We start from the raw sequence: 18,879 nt of genomic DNA on the forward strand, positions 1-18,879 counted from the left end.
AGACATAGTCTTAATAAAAAAAAAATCATTGTATATATTCTATGTTTATTTCTTATTTTCATGATGAATTAATGATGATGAAAGTTTGCAGGACATGACATCAACTTATTTGAAATATATTCTAAATATTGAGGTATCATGATGCTTTTTTCGGTTAGGTCTAATGTACAGCTTATTTCATGTTTTTAACATAATTATTCTGACATACAAAGAAACATTTCAAGAAGAAAATGCAATTCTTGAACTAAGACAGAAACAATTGAAATAACAAAATATGATAGAAAATTGTAAAATACAATATTTAAATAACATTATTATTCAATCAATAAAATAAAATAGTACAGCCTCGCTAAATAGCTATTGGGTCATTTGATAGTATAATAATTAATAAATGATTAATTGGAACATAAAGAGTGTTTTTGGTAGACGAAATAAACTTTCTAAGTCTAGTTTGTAATTAACGATTTTGCTTTTGGTGGATTGTTAAGGATCAGAATGTACACTGAAAAACAAGTATTGTCTTTTCCGACGTCATACTTAATGTCCTATATCAAATCTTAATTGGATATGAAACATACAATTGCACAGTTAATTTATCTAGTTTATTTTTCTTTCTTTCAAGGGTATATGGCAATAAATTACAATATTCTATAACAAAAACATCTTGAAAATTTATAAACTGTATTAACGCTTGAAATCAGGTTTAAGACCCGTCGTAAAGCCGTCTGCCTAAAATTGTTAACAACTGCGCAACATGAAATATTATGGTTGTAAAAAGAATGGTCTTAAAATGCGTGATATTTGAATAATAATTTTATATAAGTTAAGTACAAACTGTGTTCCTGTGTTAATTTTCTCTGATAAAGTATGTGTTCAGTTTAATTTATACTCTCCTGCGCATCGGTCGAATGTTCCACTATCGCTGACGCTCACTTCTTACTATTCAGTGAGCTGCGAAGGGAGCGTATTTAATTTAATGATCGCCTGAGATAACTTGTATGTTAAAAATCCATGTTTCTTGAATCATATATTTCGAAAACTAGCAGTACATGGGTAAAATGCATATTAATCCGAAAATGCGCCCTCGTAACGTAAGAGTTATAGCGAAATTAAAGCTTTTCAATAACCGCGAGGAAATGGCTGCAATAAATACCTTTGTATTTGCTAGGAATCATCATGATTCTATAGGGCACATGTTTTGCACATTTTTGTGTCTATTTAATACCTTGATTTTTATTTACCGTTGACTACAATATATTATTCAAAACATAATGAAAATTAATTTGATAAATACTATGTGGCTACTATAACTGGCTGCGGTACATACCGGTGTGGCGTGAATTTTGTAAGACCCGTGAGGAACGTAAGACTTTATGTTCTGCGCATGCGCAGATAGTTGTAGAGAATAGCATGCTACTGTCTTTTGATATCAATTTTTTCAGGCGAGGCTGATATGGGTTAGAAAGGGCGAGGCTTGTAGAAAATCTACCCCTACTGGTTGGCGACCTACAACCGGACGTTTTTACAACATTTTTCACAATATTTTGAAAACTGTTTACCTGACACGCTCAATATTCAACCTTGGGGAAGTTAGGTTCAAGGCCGCTGTCACGACATGGGTTTTTCTTTTTTCTAAATATAGAACACCCGTTATTGAGGCCCTAACGTAGGGTCATTAAACTGTATAAATTAAGCTTAAAACAGGACCATGTTTCCGGACGCTCTGTTAAACATTCATAACACTTCAAATTTATAATTTTTTGACTTTTTTACTGTCAATCATTAATAAGTAAGATATTTTACCTCAATATTTATTATTCAGGTTCATGTTTTTCGCCTATAAATAGAAAGCATGTATTAAAAATAAGCCGTACCGTTACTTATGTCGGTCAAAAGCTATACATAGCTTATGTTTTGTAAAATGTTATATATATTCCGACAATAAATAAATTTTGATTTGATTTGGTAATATGCAAAATGACCAAGAGCTCATGCAACTTCACAGGTAATATGTCTCTCTGTCTGACGTTGAAATATCATCATATGCGTTGATTTTAACTTAAATACCAAAGGAAGACTGAATTGTTATGTTTATTATACGAATCTTTATGTCAATTATAGACGTGACATTCGTTACCACCTGGTTTTAGAATAAAAGGAAACTAACATGATTTCTAGTTCTTTATCAGTAATTTGATATTATATCCTTTCATCTTTGATAAAAATACAAATAATATTTATTTCAATTTTACATATGAAAGTATCACATATATACACATATATACACATATTAACATGAATGAAACATTTATTCCTCTTGGTACAGCCAGGGTTTACATTTGCCACAGTACCAGTCACTCTTCTCTTCCATACTCTCTCTTAAACATTCTCTCTCTTTCATACTTAAACATTCTTCATGATACCATTTCTCACACATACTCTCATCACAACCATACCACATCACACCATTTAACTCGTCATTCATCCGACCTCTCTCCCCACACACTCCACACGTAAATTTTCTATTAGCCAATCGTCCACACACAGCTCTCCTAATTTGTTCATCTTTCTTCTGTCTTTCTCGACGTTCCTTCTCTTCTGTCTTTTTCTGTTTCTTATGTTGCCTTTCTTCAATGTCCCTTTCTTTCTGCTCCTTTCTGAATTCCTTTAGCTTACGCCTTTCTTCTTTTGCCTCCTCCAATTTTCTTGCATTTTCTTCCTTTTCCTGAAACATCCATATACCCTTTATATTAATTTTTCGATCAGCAAATTACTCTAACGTTTGTTTCACTGTAAAAAATGGCAGAAAGATACGCGCAGTCAAATACACAACAAATTATAATGCTATAAGTACCAACAGCTCTCGACCTTTGTTCCATTCCGTCAGTATCTTTATATAAGAAGTCAGGTAAGTAGGAAGGTGGTAAGTATTGAACTTTGCTTTTAGAACAATGGAAGTAAAATATTTACTTGAAAATACACACTGATAAATATAAAACAATTGATTAATTACTAAAACAATATATCTATAATATATCTATAAACATCAATTTTTTGTAATACTAACGCCGTGAAAAATATTTCACATAACATTTAATCTCTGTCAAATCGATTTCTATTTTGTCATTATAGGTAATACATGTATATTTTTAATGCAATAAACTACTAGTAATATATGGTTTAGAATAGATACTTTTAACTGTTTAAGTATCTCGTCACCGCTAATGACACGCCCCTCTGCCACAACCCGGGATTTTTTGGTAGGATTTACTTTCATTTGGGCATTACATGGAGGGATCAAGATTTGTGCCATAGATGCAGGAATAAGTCCTTGGTCTATCAATGGGTTAACTAGGAAGGAGCCACACGATTCACATGTTCGCAACATTAGTACTTTCTGTTCTTCCGGCTGAAAAATATTCATGCGGTATATTATTAATGAACAAGTCCGGAGGAACAAACATTATGATGACAACAAATATTTAAAACATAATTATATTCAAGTATAATAGATACATGGGTGTATTGAATATTTTACCTACACGGATAGTTCATTTGTATAAAAGTGAAATGTCAGAAAAAAGCACTTACTTTCTTCATTTCTTCGCACAAAAGTTGGTGGTATAAGTTGACTTTTGTCGATTGCCTGAGGGTCAAATGGGATAATGCCCGTGAGCCGGAACGCTTCTCTTACAGATGACGGTGTAGTCTGTTCCAGTGCATGCCTTAAAACAACTGGAAAATTCCCTTGCTTATCGTTAAGTTTGGATTAGCAAAGCCCAGGTTGGTGGCTAGGGAACTGAATCTCCTCTTCAGTGGTGCATTAACCTGTTATTTATTTATTTAAAATTATTTACAGCCAAGCATTAAATACAATCAAAAACTGTATAATTATTGCGAATAATTATTATAATAATGATAATTTTTATTATTTACAGCTTAACATTAAATCGCTTCACAACTGTATATTTATTCAAATATGAAGCAAAATTGAAATACTTTACGTGATTTGTACTACGTAAGGAGAAAGCATTATTAAGAAAAATATATTCTTAATATATATCAAACCTTCACATCTAATGGTTGCAATATATGCGTTGTATGTGCAGGCATTCCAACCAATATTACGTTGTTTGCACGAGCTGTCTCAACTAATGGCAGCGTCACATGAGAGTCGTGATTATCAAGTATTAAAAGAACGGGTCTTTCTCTGCCGCAGTTCAAGAGAAAAATTCTTTTAAACCACGACAGAAAAAAGTTCCCCGTCCATATACCCAGACATAGATGTACCGAAAATCCACGAGTCTGGAATACCTTCAGTGAAATTTCGATGCGGGTAGGATTCCTGTAAAATAATAAAAAAAATGAAATAGAATAAATGATGAATTAGTATTTTCATTTACATTAATCAGTCATTTAAATCTGTATATCAATAATAAGTGGCTAAAAAGAAATGTATATTTACTTTATAAATGATCATTGGCGGCAGTATTTTTCCATCTCCGCATATACAGAGATTCGCCGTGACGTGGTCATTTCTGATGTTTTTATTTGCGAAAACGTGTCCCTGTTTTGGCCCGAGCACTTTTGTCCGCGACCGTTCTTTCCCCGACCACCCAGTTTCATCAACATTGAAAATCTGAAAGATGAATATGTATGAAATTACATTCAAACGATAGAGCATTTATGTATTGTCTTCAGTGCGGGTTAATAATTTAATGTCAATAATCGTGATGAATAATTCAAATGAAAATTAGCTAGGAATAGTTAAAATACCTGTGACTCTTTATTTTTCAAGTCATTTTCGTCTAGAATTGATTCCAGAAGGCTGAACCAACCATCCATGGTTTTTTGGCTTGACATCCGTGCTCTTGATTTATCAAGATTTTCAGGCGTTCTTTCAGAAAGCATCGGATTACGCTTCATGAATGCCCTAAACCATTTATCCGACGGACCTTGTCCAGCATTGGCTGTTTCCCGTCCTAAAAATTGAATTCAAATATATGTGTGTACATTTCTAAATTTATATAAGCCTACAACACATGCACTATTTAAATTTTATATGAACATTTTAAAAAAGATATTTCAAATCATTACTAACGTTTGATGACTGGCGTCTTTATATAAACAGGTATAAAGTAACTTAATCTATCTATCTCTGGATACTGCCAACCCCTCTTACGAGTGTTAAAGTGTTAATCGTATCGGGTTTCTAATTTACCTTTACGTTTGAGGATTTCTCGGACATAGCACCTAACCATCGTCCTTGTCATGGGAAACCCTGATGAGCCATGTACTGGATAAAAGCTACTAATGCTTTCTCTTCTTCAGTAGTAAGGAGGCGGGGCATTTTTTTCATGTTTACGTGAGATGAATTCACTTTCAGTCTGTCGTGCAACGTGCTTTTCGGCACTCCAAATTCTCTTGCTGCTGTCCTCGTTTTCAGTTTCTTTTTGTTTCACAGCAGAAATTGCCTTCTGCAGGCTGTCTGCGGTATATTGTCTAGCTTGCATTTTGGGAACTGTGATTGAGAAAAAATTAAGTAGTCACGGTCAGTCGGCATTTAGATATTTCAATAAATAATTAATATTAGATCTACAAACATTATTATAAGCGAGTCATCAATTAAATTATATTGTGAACTACATTTTTTAATCACATACACAAAATAAAACAAAAAGCACGGCTTCAGCACAACGTTATTTAATATTTGCAAAGAAAGACAATCCTTCTTTTAAATATTAGGGAGAAATAGTGCGAGTTACCTCCCTTGAATTGAAAAATTTGGCGTGACCCGTCCCTGTTTTATTTAAAAATTTGTTTTCATAATATGTATTTGCACAAAACATTATGCACTTTCATAAAATGATACGTTTAAGTTGTAGGGTATGTCTAAGTAAGTTATAGTTAATATATATCTTTTTGCAAAAGTTCGTCTGCTTCATATTTTCTTAAAGTTGACCCCTTTAAACTTGTCCGGGCCTCAGCAAAAAAATTTGCGCATGCGCATTGCGTTATATTTGACTTCCCCCGCGAGTAGGCACACAGCGAACTCGCAGACAAACGTAAATATTGCATTTTCATCAATTATACTTACATATCGTTGAAGTTGTTGATTTTGGTTGCTGCAGAATCAAGCGCTTGAGTGATCGACAACAGTTGATCAAATTTTTCGCGAAAATAAAGCGTTTACGCGTGTGTCCGGATTGGTGGACGTCCGGATTTGTAGGTCGCTAACCAGTATACTATAAGTTATATAACAATTCCTCCGCCCCTGAAACTTAGAATTTGTAAATTGCGGCCATTTTTTCTTTCGACTCGAGATTATTTCCTGTGATAAAAGATACAACAGAATGTAACACGATAAGATTCTTACCTTTAAACATCGATCCAAAAAATCCCTAAGAATTATATAAACTTTTCTGCACTTTCTGTCTTGAATTGTCAAGTTCAAAAGTTCAGGATAATTTCAATCAAACAAAACTAAAATCGGCAATCAAACACAAGCTATACAAACATGCGTCTAATATTTTGAACGGAACAAATTATTCACTTATTAAATAATAATCCGGCGAAATAAAGTAAACATTTACAAGTTCTCAAAGAAAATCGTCTAGCCTGTTTGTAATGTTTACATGTATACATGTAACGTAAAGTGCCTTAAAGTCGCCATGATCCCATTGTCGTCAGTTTTTTGTATTCTCGTTTTCTCTCGCTCGCGTTATCTTGAAGTAGTAAAGGCGGCTTATTTTGAAAGGTGAATATATTTTCTATTTCATTGCACTGTTCTACGTTATATTTGTAAATAACTACTCCTAAGATACGACGAATAAAAGCATATATGTGTTTGATAGATGAAGTAAGAGCTGTCGACGATCCAATGTCTTCAGCAGCCACAATAGGCGAATTAAAATTGTAAACACGTGGCCATTTGTAATCCGTGGGAAGTAACTCTGTCCAATAGATCATATTTTTTGTTTTGTATTTGTAGCTTCCCTTCGAAGCAAACACTACCTAGTCTATTAAAAGTAACCTTTAAATTAAATGACGACTTTATGAACCAGTTGACGAGATTTGGGCATATGTTTTGAAAACAGTCCTCACAATTTTAAGTTCATTATTTTTGCTACGGCATATAAAGGATGTTGAAATAACATGTGAACTAGGTTTTGTTTATGTAAAGCGTAAATATATAAGTTTAAGATCGAATAATATTTTGTATAATTAAATCAAACTAAAACTCATATAAATTATGATAATCTTTGCTAATCATGGAGCGGTATGGGTGAATATTTTGTTCATTCCAATTGTAATCACATGATTGCTAGATAAGGCGCGAGTTAGTTTGAACAATGTTGAAGTCAGTAAGTTGTCGTCATAGAATTCAAGAAACTATCATCATTACATGATACCCGATGGTGATTGGCCCCGACACAATTAAACTTAAATACCTTTGTTATATCTTAAAGGAATAAACATACATTATATAAGTCAATTCACTTGCAGGTTATTTAGGCTCATATAATTACTTTCCTGTTACGATTTTAAAAATATTTTCAACTTCCTGGCAAATTTAAAATACTTTCCTTACTTGTAGTTTTACTCCTTTTCTTGATCAGATATGGAAAATCAATCCAAACGCCCAAAAAACTCCGAAAATGGTCGGAGGAGTCGATGTCTGCAGCATTTAGAGCAGTCAAAACAGAAAACGTGAGCATATCTGCAGCTGCAAAATCATTCGGAGTACCAAGGATGTCGTTATCTGATAGAGTTTATCACAAAGTACCACTTCATAAATCTAAGATGGGAGTAAAAACCGCCTTAACTGATGAAGAAGAGACAGCACTTTGTAATTATATCACATACATGGCCAATCGTGGATTTCCTTTATCTGCGCCACAGCTCTTAGGATTTGAATTGTGTATAGCAAAGGAACGTAATAAAGAGGGCGTTTTTACAAAGAACGGACCAAGTCGTAAATGGTTGCGAGGATTCAAACGCAGACACCCTAACCTGAATCTACGTTGCCCAGATGCATTAGACAGAGGACGTGCGTGCCTTGGCAACGTCAACACTCTTAGAGATTATTTTGAATTGCTTAAAGAAACAATGGATGCAAATAAACGCAATGATAAGCCAAGCCAGATTTATAATTGTGATGAGGCCGCCCTGTATCTCAACAAATCTGCTGGACAGAAGGTTTTAGTTCCTACTAGAACTAAACATACACATTCTTTATCAGTTGCAACAAATGAACACATCTCAGTTCACTGCTGTGTTAACGCTGCTGGACATGCCATTCCTCCAATGATCATCTTTAGCAAAAGTTTGCCAGGTGGTGCGTACCATAGTAACGGACCAATTAACGCAAGCTATGCCTGCTCTGACAGTAGTTTAATGGACCAGACACTATATTCCCAATGGTTCGGGAAAACGTTTCTCAGTCACGCTGTTCAACAACGTCCACTGCTTATGATACAGGATGGTGCTCCTTCACATGTTAGTGTCGAATTAATCAGATCAGCGATTGAAAATGACGTTATATTATTATGTCTCCCGCCAAGACCACTCACATAACGCAACCATTAGATGTAGCGGTATATCGAAAAATGAAAATTGAAACTGCTAAAGTAGTAAGTCAAGCAAAGATGGTTAAGTCAGACCTTTGGATTTCTAAAAACAAAGTCAGTGCTATGTTTAAAATTATATTCGAAAAAAGTTTTACACAACATTGTATTACAGAGGGTTTCAGAAAATGCGGCATCTTTCCGTATGATCCTAATGCTATCGACAAAAGTCTGCTTTTGCGATCAAATGCTGATATTGATCCAAGCACTATTGATCTCTCTGTGAAGTCAGTTCAGCCTGTTGCAAAAGAAGCCTCTCCAGGATCTACTACTAATCAGGTAGCCTCGGATATCAATTCAAGTGACAACGATTTAGTACTTGACAGCTCATTCTCTTGGTTACAGGGCAATGATACGGAGCCAATATTTGATGTAAGTTTTTCAGTCGGGGAGGACGGTATACTTACCCTTGAACAATCGTCTGGCAACTCAGAGGCAGGCGCAGAGAATATGAGCAGTACACCAGATGAAGGACAGGATTGTCCCCCGGAACTGGCTTTCTCTGCCGTCGAACTGTCGTTAACACCTCGTAAGAAACGCAGATTTGAGGAATGTTTTGATTTAAACATTGAGCTTAACAATCCTCTATACAAGACTTGGTATCATCTCAAAAATAAAGTACGTGCTATACATAACTTCGAAGCTCAAAATGAAACCCCTATTATTGATGACGAAGTAAAAACCACGCCTGTACCAGAAACCGACGCACCAGTTAAGGACTGCCCTGTTATCAACCATCCACTAGTAAAAGCAGGACTTATCCCAAATGATCTTGTTAATGTGCTGGTTGCGCCACCACCACCTTCTTCGTCTAAAGGTAAAAAGAAGGAGCCAGGGAAGGCAAGAGTCTTGACAAGTACAGATGTACAGCAAGAAATTGAAACAAAGGAAAAGAAGAAACAACAGGACATCAAATTAAAGGAAGAAAGAAAACAGCAACGATTAAACAAGAAGATAATAAAGGAAAAAGAATTATTAAGAAAGAAAGAGGAAATGAAGAAGAAAAAAGAACTGATAGCAAAACAAAGAGAAGAAAAACTTAAAATTCAAATGGAAAAAAGACAACTAAAGCTACGTAGGAAAGACGAAGCCCAGCACTTATAAATAGACACACAACACATAGTATCAACAACATTATTTTTGAAAAAATTACACTTATTTTCTTTTCTCTTCAGGTATAATGAAGAAATTTGTCATAAGAAACATTCAAGTAGTTGGAATGCACCATTACGGTCGCCGGGAGTTAGATCGGTTAGGGTCATACATAGTTGATGTCGAGGCTAACAACTCATATGATCCAACCGCCGTGGCAGTATATGATGGCCAACGTAAAGTCGGTAATCTGAAGCGAGACAGCGCGAAGGCAATTCACGAGGTTATAACCGCCAACAAGTCCAAATCAAAATACTTCCTTAGACCTATTGAAGAACCTAAAGTGCTATCAAGACGTGTTGGACCTCAACAAACATGTGCTATTGTTTTTAAAATACTTGAAACAGACATCGAGTGTATTACACAAGTAGTAAATAAGCACAGCATAATATACGCAAAAGTAATGGAATTGCCTTCAAAACGTTCAACTTAAAATGTCAAGGTCATGGGTTATTAAGACTCTTCGTGTTCATGCTAATTTTTCGTTACATGTACATTTGTTCTTGAAAGTCATTTAATATTGTTTGTGTTCACTATATTTTGCTGGCTGCATAACGTTTAGATGTATATAACAACATTTCAATACTATATGTTTTTGTCAAATATTATATCAAACTAGATATCATTGTTAAGCTTTAAATTTTTCTTTGATATTATTTGTCAGAGTAATTTGCAATAAATTGCATTTTATTGGTTTTAGATTAAATATTTTTTTAAAGATTAAAACAGTTCTTCATGTTTGCAAGATTTTTTTTAAAAACCAGAAAATTTGACGACTTTAGGTCCCCATTGACGACATTTTGCTCCATGTGTTGACGACTTAAGGGTTCATTTGTCCTATGGTCGTCAGTGAGACACCTGTCTGGTTTCCCGTCTTGTATCATAAATGTTATTTATACAGCATGCGTTAATTTTATATCAAAATGGCCAGAAAAGATGCAAGTTTGATTTGATGACGACAAGGAACCAGTGCATTAATATATATCGTTGTGACGGTGCGTAAAATATTCGAAGTTGACGAGTATAGGGCACTTTACGTTAGTATGACGTGGACATCGATGATGTCATTTGCAATATAAATTATGACGTCACTTCATTTAGTTGGAGCTTAAACTATTCGCTATCTAATTTATTCGTAATTGAAATCGAAATAATGAATAAATAAATATCGCATCTTGATTTCAAGACTTAAGGGTATGATATTACATTGTAGAATTTACATGCTGATGAAAATGAGAATATAATCAATTGAAACAAGTCCGTTAAAATGGGCGGGGCTTATTTTTGATATCAGGTCAAAAATAATTATCCGGCAAGTGTAATCGGGCAGTTACCATAGCAGTTGCATTATTTATTGATTGAATTTTTATTACCCGAAAGTGCGGTCGTTTGTCTGCATATGTACCTGTTGAACGCGCTTTGGTGTCAATTGTACCCCAAAGTGCGGTGTTTCACCGCTTTCTGCCTCGTTATCGGCCTAGTACTCCGACTATCATCATTTCGTCGGTCGACGCGTCATATCTGTCAATTACCAGCTTACCACATCAAACAACGGCATATTTACCTAAATATCTTGCATAATTTGCCTAACTCAAGTCTACACGTATTTGTACAAGTTGTGTAAAGTTCTCACGCAAGGAAAAAACCGACCTGTCTATCATGTAAAGTCCACGCTCTTTACACAAAAGTATAGTTTAATATGCTTTTAGTATCTGGTTATCTTATTTTTTATCTTATTTTAGTGTCTGGATATTCTATATTTAAGTCTGATTTTAGAGTCTGGATATTCTACATTTAAGTCTGATTTTAGAGTCTGGATATTCTACTTTTTATCCTATTTTAGAGTCTGGATATTCTACATATAAGTTTGATTTTATAGACAAGTTACCCTTCATTTTTAAAAGTCTGAATTAAAAGTCTGCTATTCTACATTTAGGTCTGATTTTATAGTCAGATTAGGTTACACTGGAGTCTGAATTAAGAGTCTGGATATCCCACATTTCAGTTTGATTTTTGAGTCTGGATATTCTACATCTAATTCTGATTTTAGAGTCTGTATATTCTACATTTAAGTCTGATTTTAGAGTCTGGATATTCTACATTTAAGTCTGATTTTAGTGTCTGGATATTCTACATTTAAGTCTGTATTTAGAGACTGGATATCCTACATTTAAGCCTGATTTTATAGTCAAGTTATTCTACATTTAAGTCTGAATTAAGAGTCTGGATATCCCACATTTCAATTTGATTTTAGAGTCTGTTTATCCTATACATTTAAGTCTGATTTTATTGTCAGGTAACCCTACATTTAAGTCTGAATATCCTACATTTAAGTCTGATTTTATAGTCAGGTAACCCTACATTTAAGTCTGATTTAAGAGTCTGGTTATCCTACATTTAAGTCTGATTTTAGTGTCTGGTTATCCTACATTTAAGTCTGATTTAAGAGTCTGGTTATCCTACATTTAAGTCTGATTTAAGAGTCTGGTTATCCTACATTTAAGTCTGATTTAAGAGTCTGGTTATCCTACATTTAAGTCTGATTTTAGTGTCTGGTTATCCTACATTTAAGTCTGATTTAAGAGTCTGGTTATCCTACATTTAAGTCTGATTTAAGAGTCTGGTTATCCTACATTTAAGTCTGATTTAAGAGTCTGGTTATCCTACATTTAAGTCTGATTTAAGAGTCTGGTTATCCTACATTTAAGTCTGATTTTAGTGTCTGGTTATCCTACATTTTAATCTGATATAAGAGTCTGGTTATCCTACATTTAAGTCTGATTTAAGAGTCTGGTTATCCTACATTTAAGTCTGATTTAAGAGTCTGGTTATCCTACATTTAAGTCTGATTTAAGAGTCTGGTTATCCTACATTTAAGTCTGATTTAAGAGTCTGGTTATCCTACATTTTAATCTGATATAAGAGTCAGGTTATCTGATTTTAGATGTGGGTTATCTTACAGATAACTCTGATTTCTTCGTTAATAATTATTATCTTGCATGACGCATTAAAAGTCTGCGCCTACGTGCTTTTGCAGCTGCTAGTGCTAGTGCACGGAAATAGGCGATTAAACTTGTCATTAGTATTAGTAACGAAATTATAACTCGCGCATGAACAACCTATGCAGTACAATTAGTGAGGATTTTATTGGCGTCCGCGCCGAAGCGCGGCGCTCTTATGGAATGAGATCAGATTTTGTGAAAGGGCGACAGCAACTTCTCGAGCCTATAGTCGGTCATAATAAAAGCCGAAAATTCCGATCGGTATGAGGGTGCTTGATTATTAAATAAGAATGAAATGTCGCGATATGTTACAATGAATTTTCGCAATGCAAACATTTACAAGTGAAATAACCTTTTCCGTCAATAAATCGCGCTCTTCGGGGTTTTTTATTTATCATTTTGTAGTACACAGTCGGTTATCATGTCATGGCATGTTATTGTTGTACATGTATCCTAGAATGATCAGTTGATGACCTAAATATTCCAAAAACCTATTTATAGATATATCTTTTTATCACTCCTATCGGTAAATGCCGGTCTCTCCCGGTCTATTTTGACCAGGATTTACTAGTGACCGGCGAATAGTACCACACGTTTATTGTCCGGTCTCTCCCGGTTTTGGAGTAGATGTTTGATATCGTTACAATTAGAAAAAAAACAACAATAGCATGTTTCATTTTATCTATATGAGATAAAAACAATAAATATGTACACGGATTTATATGTAATATAAATCCGTGATATGTACAACAATTGAGAAAAAGGTACATTTTATGGTATTAAAATGACATTATCAACTTTGAAACATTTTATTTAATTATTCAATTTGTTATCCGTGTTTAGTAAAGATGCCGAGGAATTATTCAAAGTTACAAATTAGATTTTATGAATTATTCAATTGATCGATAATTTAAAAAATGATAAAGAAAAATACAATGTACATGTACATGGTTTAAGAATAAACAATATTATATATTGAAAGATAAACCATAATTTACTGACTTTTTCCAGTTAAGCTTTGACTTATAATCGTCGGTCAATATGACAATTGAATTCTTAAAATTTATTTTACAATTTTAATAAAAAAGAGTAGTAAAAACTCAGTATTAAAATAGCACATAAAACACAAAAAAGAATAAAAGAAAACAATATTCATAAAATTTGTATTTTTTTTAAATTAAAATTAATAGATATTACAATTATTGTATAATAAACAATTATGCTCAACATGATCAACATGGTAATATAACCAGTGTCATATTTTTACTAACTTAAAGTGTGAACAGATACCTTAAAGGGGTCTTCGCTAATAGCGATAACATGTACATAATAAGGGACAAATGTGTGGTACGTGTTGATCATGCGTTACACATATGGATTATAAATGATTGCATACATGTATATCCGTTGCTATTAATAACCACGATCATAAAGAAATAACAAGTAATATTCTAATCTCTAGCATGCCAATCAAAGTTCACAATGAACAATGTCTTTCGTCCGCTCATTCATAAGTGGTATACATTTCTGGTAGTTTATAAGAATATCTTGCCATCTTCACTTGCTGAATTTCTTGCTTGGACGCCCTTTGATGCTTTGCATCAATGCTTTTCTTGTATCATAATGATATCGGTTGCACTGAACTTTGCGGTGTTTTAAAGGCAGAGCTATCCAATGTTACACGGGTCTACCGTGGATAATTTATCCGAATTTACAACTACAACAGTATTTTAAGAGATTTACCGTGCAGAATTTACCTATATTTACAAATAAAAAACTAAATTTATTTAAGGTATGTCTTTAAATTGATAACACTTTCTCTTGCTTACATAGCAACCTTATCATCTTAATTCGAGAATAAATCGACTGACACAAGTCGGTTGTTTGGTTGAATGACCAGCGAGAAATCTGTCATATGAAAATAATGACCGTGCATTATGAATCGTCCGATAAAGAATCAAACTTTTATAGCCTATTCAAATCTATATCGAGGTTAACATCAGTTACTTGTGATGGGTAATCCCCGACTAAAATGTTATTGCAATCACAGGGGGCCCACACGGTGTTTGGATGGTAAATACTGCTTGACGGTGACCTTTAAATGAGATTTTAGTCATAACCTTATAATATGTAAATAAATGATAGATGAGCAGCTCTTATAAGTAATATATGCTCATCTTTTTTATATTTTTGACCTATAACTGTTTTAATTAAAACTTGAACTATACAGATTAGGTATCTATATAAAGACTTACAACAGAAATATGAAAACTTAAGGGCATATAAAAATGCATCGTGACTTAAACTGTTATTAACTGAATCAATAAACAGATATTACAGTATATACGGAACTTTATAACTTTATAATATAGTGTTATAAATAATAATAGCATCCTTCATCTCTCGGGATTAAATGGTGAGAACATTGTATGTACAATATTATTTATGTCAAAACATTAAATAAATGTATTGTTGTTGTTGTTTTTATCGTTTATTCGTCTTTAACCCTCTATATAACTTGTAAAACCTGAAGGATGCAATTTGTACTCTACATGTTTGTCCACATGGTGGTAAACAAACTCATATTTTAAGTAAGTACACGTGCACTTTTTATATTCGATTAAGAAACTCAATTATATTAATACCAATTGAAAAGATTTCTTAAGCTGCTTAAGGATATCAATACTTTTTCTATAAATACACAGTTCATTCGATTTATTGTCTGATTTTATTGACCTCTCAATTATCAATGCATAACAAGACTCATCCCACTTCTACGGAATGCCGTTAGGGCCATCGCCTATGAATGTGTTAATCTGAAATGCGATAGTCGATAGTACGATGGTGAAAGCACGAAATCACGAAACTACGATGGTGAAAACACGATAGTACGATGATGAAAACGCGATGGTACGATGATGAAAACGCGATAGTACGATGATGAAAACACGACAGTACGATGGTGAAAACGCGATAGTACGATGATGAAAACACGACAGTACGATGATGAAAACGCGATAGTACGATGGTGAAAACGCGATAGTACGATGATGAAAACACGACAGTACGATGATGAAAACGCGAAATCACGAAACTACGATGGTGAAAACGCGACAGTACGATGGTGAAAACACGATAGTTTATCGCGTTTTCATCATCGTAGTATCGTACTGTCGCGTTTTCATCATCGTACTTTCGCGTTTTCATCATCGTACTTTCGTGTTTTCACCAACGTAGTTTCGTGATTTCGTGCTTTCACCATCGTACTATCGACTATCGCGTTTCAGATCAACACATTCATAGGCGATGGCCCTAACGGCATTCCGTACACTTCGGTTTGGTCCGTGTAGTTTACATGAATTAATGTGGAGTATATAAGTCATGGATTGAAAGTCACACCAGCTTTATGTGAAGGTTTTCGTTAATTCACAATAGCACAGTCGGTTAAGAGAGTGCCTGATATTTTCAAGAGAGGTCTGTGGTTCGATCCTTACTGTTGCCACTAGTACTCTTTCTTTATTTTTGCAGTATATTTTAAATGAACATATTTGTAGTGTGTTTTACGGCATGGAAAACACATTTATTGATTTTAATCCGTATTTATTTATATCTATTACAAAAAAGAAAACATTATGCCATTGCGATAAAACAGTTATAGTATATGAACCTCGTTAAATACGAGGATATAACACTGCCTGGGCGACATCTCGAGATGTTTCTGCAAAAAATTGTCTCGGTCTTACGGCCTCGCCATATTTAGCAGAAACATCCCTTGATGTCGCCCCAGCCAGTGTTATATCCTCGTAACTAACTCGTTAATATAAAAGTTTAAAATATTTTCTACAAATATAAATCAAGTTTATCTAAAAACCGGTTTATTGTGTATTGGTCGGTCTACGTGACTTTAAACCGACAGTCGATACTAAAAATAAAATCTACTTGGGTATTCCATTATGTGACGTCACACTTCACAGGTGACTTAATTTCGCGTATACTTAATTGATCGTTTCAGAAGGTTAAAGAAGAATGTTTTAGTTGTGAGTGTAGCATAATTATTAAAACGTCAGATATTAGCTTTAAACAGGATTATGGAGTGCGACATCACGAGGTAAAAGGGTCAAGAGGTTTTCGGGATATCGAACTTTAAAAAGGGTCATGAATACGTAATATCTATAAATAGACAATGGTGTGATTTGTTGAATTTTCATTTGTTGCGAATATAATAGCTTCATACTTACTGTTTTAAGTTTTCTTTCATCTGTTGTTCTACTGTGATTAAATATGAAATTCATATTTAAACATTTGGAATGAAGACATTTTAAAGATGAACCTTGTGCACCTACTTGTTTCATAACACTGTGAATGGATTAAAGAAGACACATTTCCGTAAGTAATAAATTGCAATAATATATCTAGATCATGTATTTTATATTATTTAACTGATACAGTATTTCATTTTCGCTGCATTTTGATCTTATTCAAGCAGACAGCGTCATTTTCATTGAAAAACATGTCTTATTTTTTGTGTTGCCTTTTTTGTTTGTTTGTTTGTTTATTTATTTACATATGTCATGACGTTTTTTCCGGTCACTTTCGGTTTCCAAAGTTAAACATATCGACTTTTGTTTTAAAAAAAGGTTTAAAAAGGTTTACGTCGTTTATTATAACTTTATCGATTTTTTTAAACTAAACAATTTTGCGAATCTTAGGCCAAAAATGAAATATTGTTTGCTTCCCCTCCTGCTACCTACCCTAAAAAATCACAGCTACCAAAAATTGTTAATTGCCAAACAAAGACAAAAATTTATTTTTACGAATACGAATACGAATACGAATACGAAAAGTTTATTTGTATAAAGCATAGTACAATGCTTATAACAAGTATAAATTGTAATATATACAATGTTTGGAGATCAAAACATGGATTTTTCCAGCAAACATAAGATGTTTCATGGAATATTATGTTCAATATTCAATATGATATTTAACATGTTTAATATATATGTTGCGCTTGCATGCATAAGTTTCAAATAAACAGACGCCAACCTACAATATCCTGGATAGTCTGCACTTAACTTATTCTATCATTTTCTAAAATATAAAGACATGAAGAACACTAAAGTCCTTTAGAGTAGACTAAAAGTAATATTCACTGTTGCAAGTCAGTTCTTTTGAAAGATATACATGCAAACGCAAACATCTTAAACAATAAGTTATGGTTCGAATATATTTCATTTTCAAATATTACTAGAAGAGATATTATGAAATACGTTGTCTATTTGCTAAGTAAATAAATTTAGACAAAGCACAATATAGTTTTCATAGAATTAGAAGACATTAGGCTACCGAATTTTATAACAAGTATTAATTGTAATATATACAATGTATGGAGATCAAAACATAGATTTTCCAGTAAACATAGGATGATTCATAGAATATTATGTTTAATATTCAATATTTAACATGTTTAATATATATGTTGCACTTGCATGCATAAGTTTCAACACAAACTTTACAAAATAAATGGCTAGGTTCAGTCTGTAAATGAGAATCACATGTTTATAATTGTTTTATGTTTATAAATATGCAAACTGGGATAAATACAGAATTTACCGAAAAAAAAATTAACACACACTTTGATTTTATTTTTTTATAAGAGATGCTTGGCATTCACAATTTGTTTTGAAATCCCAACGATTTTAGATAGAAAAAAAAAAGAATTAAAAAGATATTTTGGATTAAAGAGAAATATATTTATACCTACCTATCAAAAATTGCATGGGTTGCGGGAGGGGGACAAAGAAAATGTTAAAGACAGCCTAAATATACCTTGTTTAAGAGCAGAATTTGATTTCGTTCGGTGCTTTGAGGGTCTATTTCCAGTGAACGCTGTACAAAAGTGAGAACAGTAAAGGATTCGTTCAGACCTGACAAATATTAAAACCATGTATACCTCCGCATTGTGACGAAAAAATTGCTATCTATCTATAACAACTATAGTTGTTAACCTCATAACTATATATGGAGTAGACTCCTTTCTCTATCTAAATTAACAGTGTCTATTCTAGGATTTGTCCTGATTTTGTTTGGGTCCGCCT

At 33.5% G+C, this 18,879-nt stretch overlaps 3 protein-coding genes across 3 annotated transcripts; 1 reads left to right on the forward strand and 2 right to left on the reverse strand.

Annotated features, from left to right (window-relative positions):
* Window positions 1-2,171: 2,171 nt before the first annotated feature.
* On the reverse strand, window positions 2,172-3,377 carry LOC132720034 (axoneme-associated protein mst101(2)-like). Its single transcript, XM_060704022.1, has 2 exons — window positions 3,194-3,377; window positions 2,172-2,725 (listed from the first exon to the last, which is right to left on the reverse strand). The coding sequence occupies exons 1-2, from the start codon at window positions 3,311-3,313 to the stop codon at window positions 2,309-2,311; spliced, it is 537 nt and encodes a 178-aa protein (XP_060560005.1). The 5' UTR covers window positions 3,314-3,377; the 3' UTR covers window positions 2,172-2,308.
* An 860-nt stretch (window positions 3,378-4,237) lies between these two features.
* On the reverse strand, window positions 4,238-5,270 carry LOC132720027 (uncharacterized). The gene is made up of 4 exons (XM_060704011.1): window positions 5,222-5,270; window positions 4,777-4,982; window positions 4,466-4,639; window positions 4,238-4,345 (listed from the first exon to the last, which is right to left on the reverse strand). The coding sequence occupies exons 1-4, from the start codon at window positions 5,259-5,261 to the stop codon at window positions 4,238-4,240; spliced, it is 528 nt and encodes a 175-aa protein (XP_060559994.1). The 5' UTR covers window positions 5,262-5,270.
* Window positions 5,271-7,674: 2,404 nt separating this feature from the next.
* LOC132720044 (jerky protein homolog-like) lies at window positions 7,675-8,577 on the forward strand. The gene has a single exon (XM_060704034.1). It carries the CDS (start codon window positions 7,675-7,677, stop codon window positions 8,575-8,577), a length of 903 nt encoding a protein of 300 aa, XP_060560017.1.
* The last annotated feature ends 10,302 nt before the right edge of the window (window positions 8,578-18,879 follow it).

This window comes from Ruditapes philippinarum, unplaced genomic scaffold (assembly GCF_026571515.1).
Source record: "Ruditapes philippinarum isolate M1 unplaced genomic scaffold, ASM2657151v2 ctg16880_1_1_1_1, whole genome shotgun sequence".
Lineage (NCBI taxonomy): Eukaryota > Metazoa > Mollusca > Bivalvia > Venerida > Veneridae > Ruditapes > Ruditapes philippinarum.

Excerpts from the sequence above, each read along its gene's own strand:
- LOC132720034 (XM_060704022.1), bottom strand. The coding sequence starts at position 3,313 with ATGGCACAAATCTTGATCCCTCCATGTAATGCCCAAATGAAAGTAAAT. Across the intron at positions 2,726-3,193 it reads AGATACTTAAACAGTTAAAA|GAAAAGGAAGAAAATGCAAG; the intron begins GTATCTATTCTA and ends TGGATGTTTCAG.
- LOC132720027 (XM_060704011.1), bottom strand. The coding sequence starts at position 5,261 with ATGGTTAGGTGCTATGTCCGAGAAATCCTCAAACGTAAAG. Across the intron at positions 4,983-5,221 it reads AGAAATCCTCAAACGTAAAG|GACGGGAAACAGCCAATGCT; the intron begins GTAAATTAGAAA and ends TTCAATTTTTAG. Across the intron at positions 4,640-4,776 it reads TGAAAAATAAAGAGTCACAG|ATTTTCAATGTTGATGAAAC; the intron begins GTATTTTAACTA and ends TTCATCTTTCAG.
- LOC132720044 (XM_060704034.1), top strand. The coding sequence starts at position 7,675 with ATGTCTGCAGCATTTAGAGCAGTCAAAACAGAAAACGTGAGCATATCT.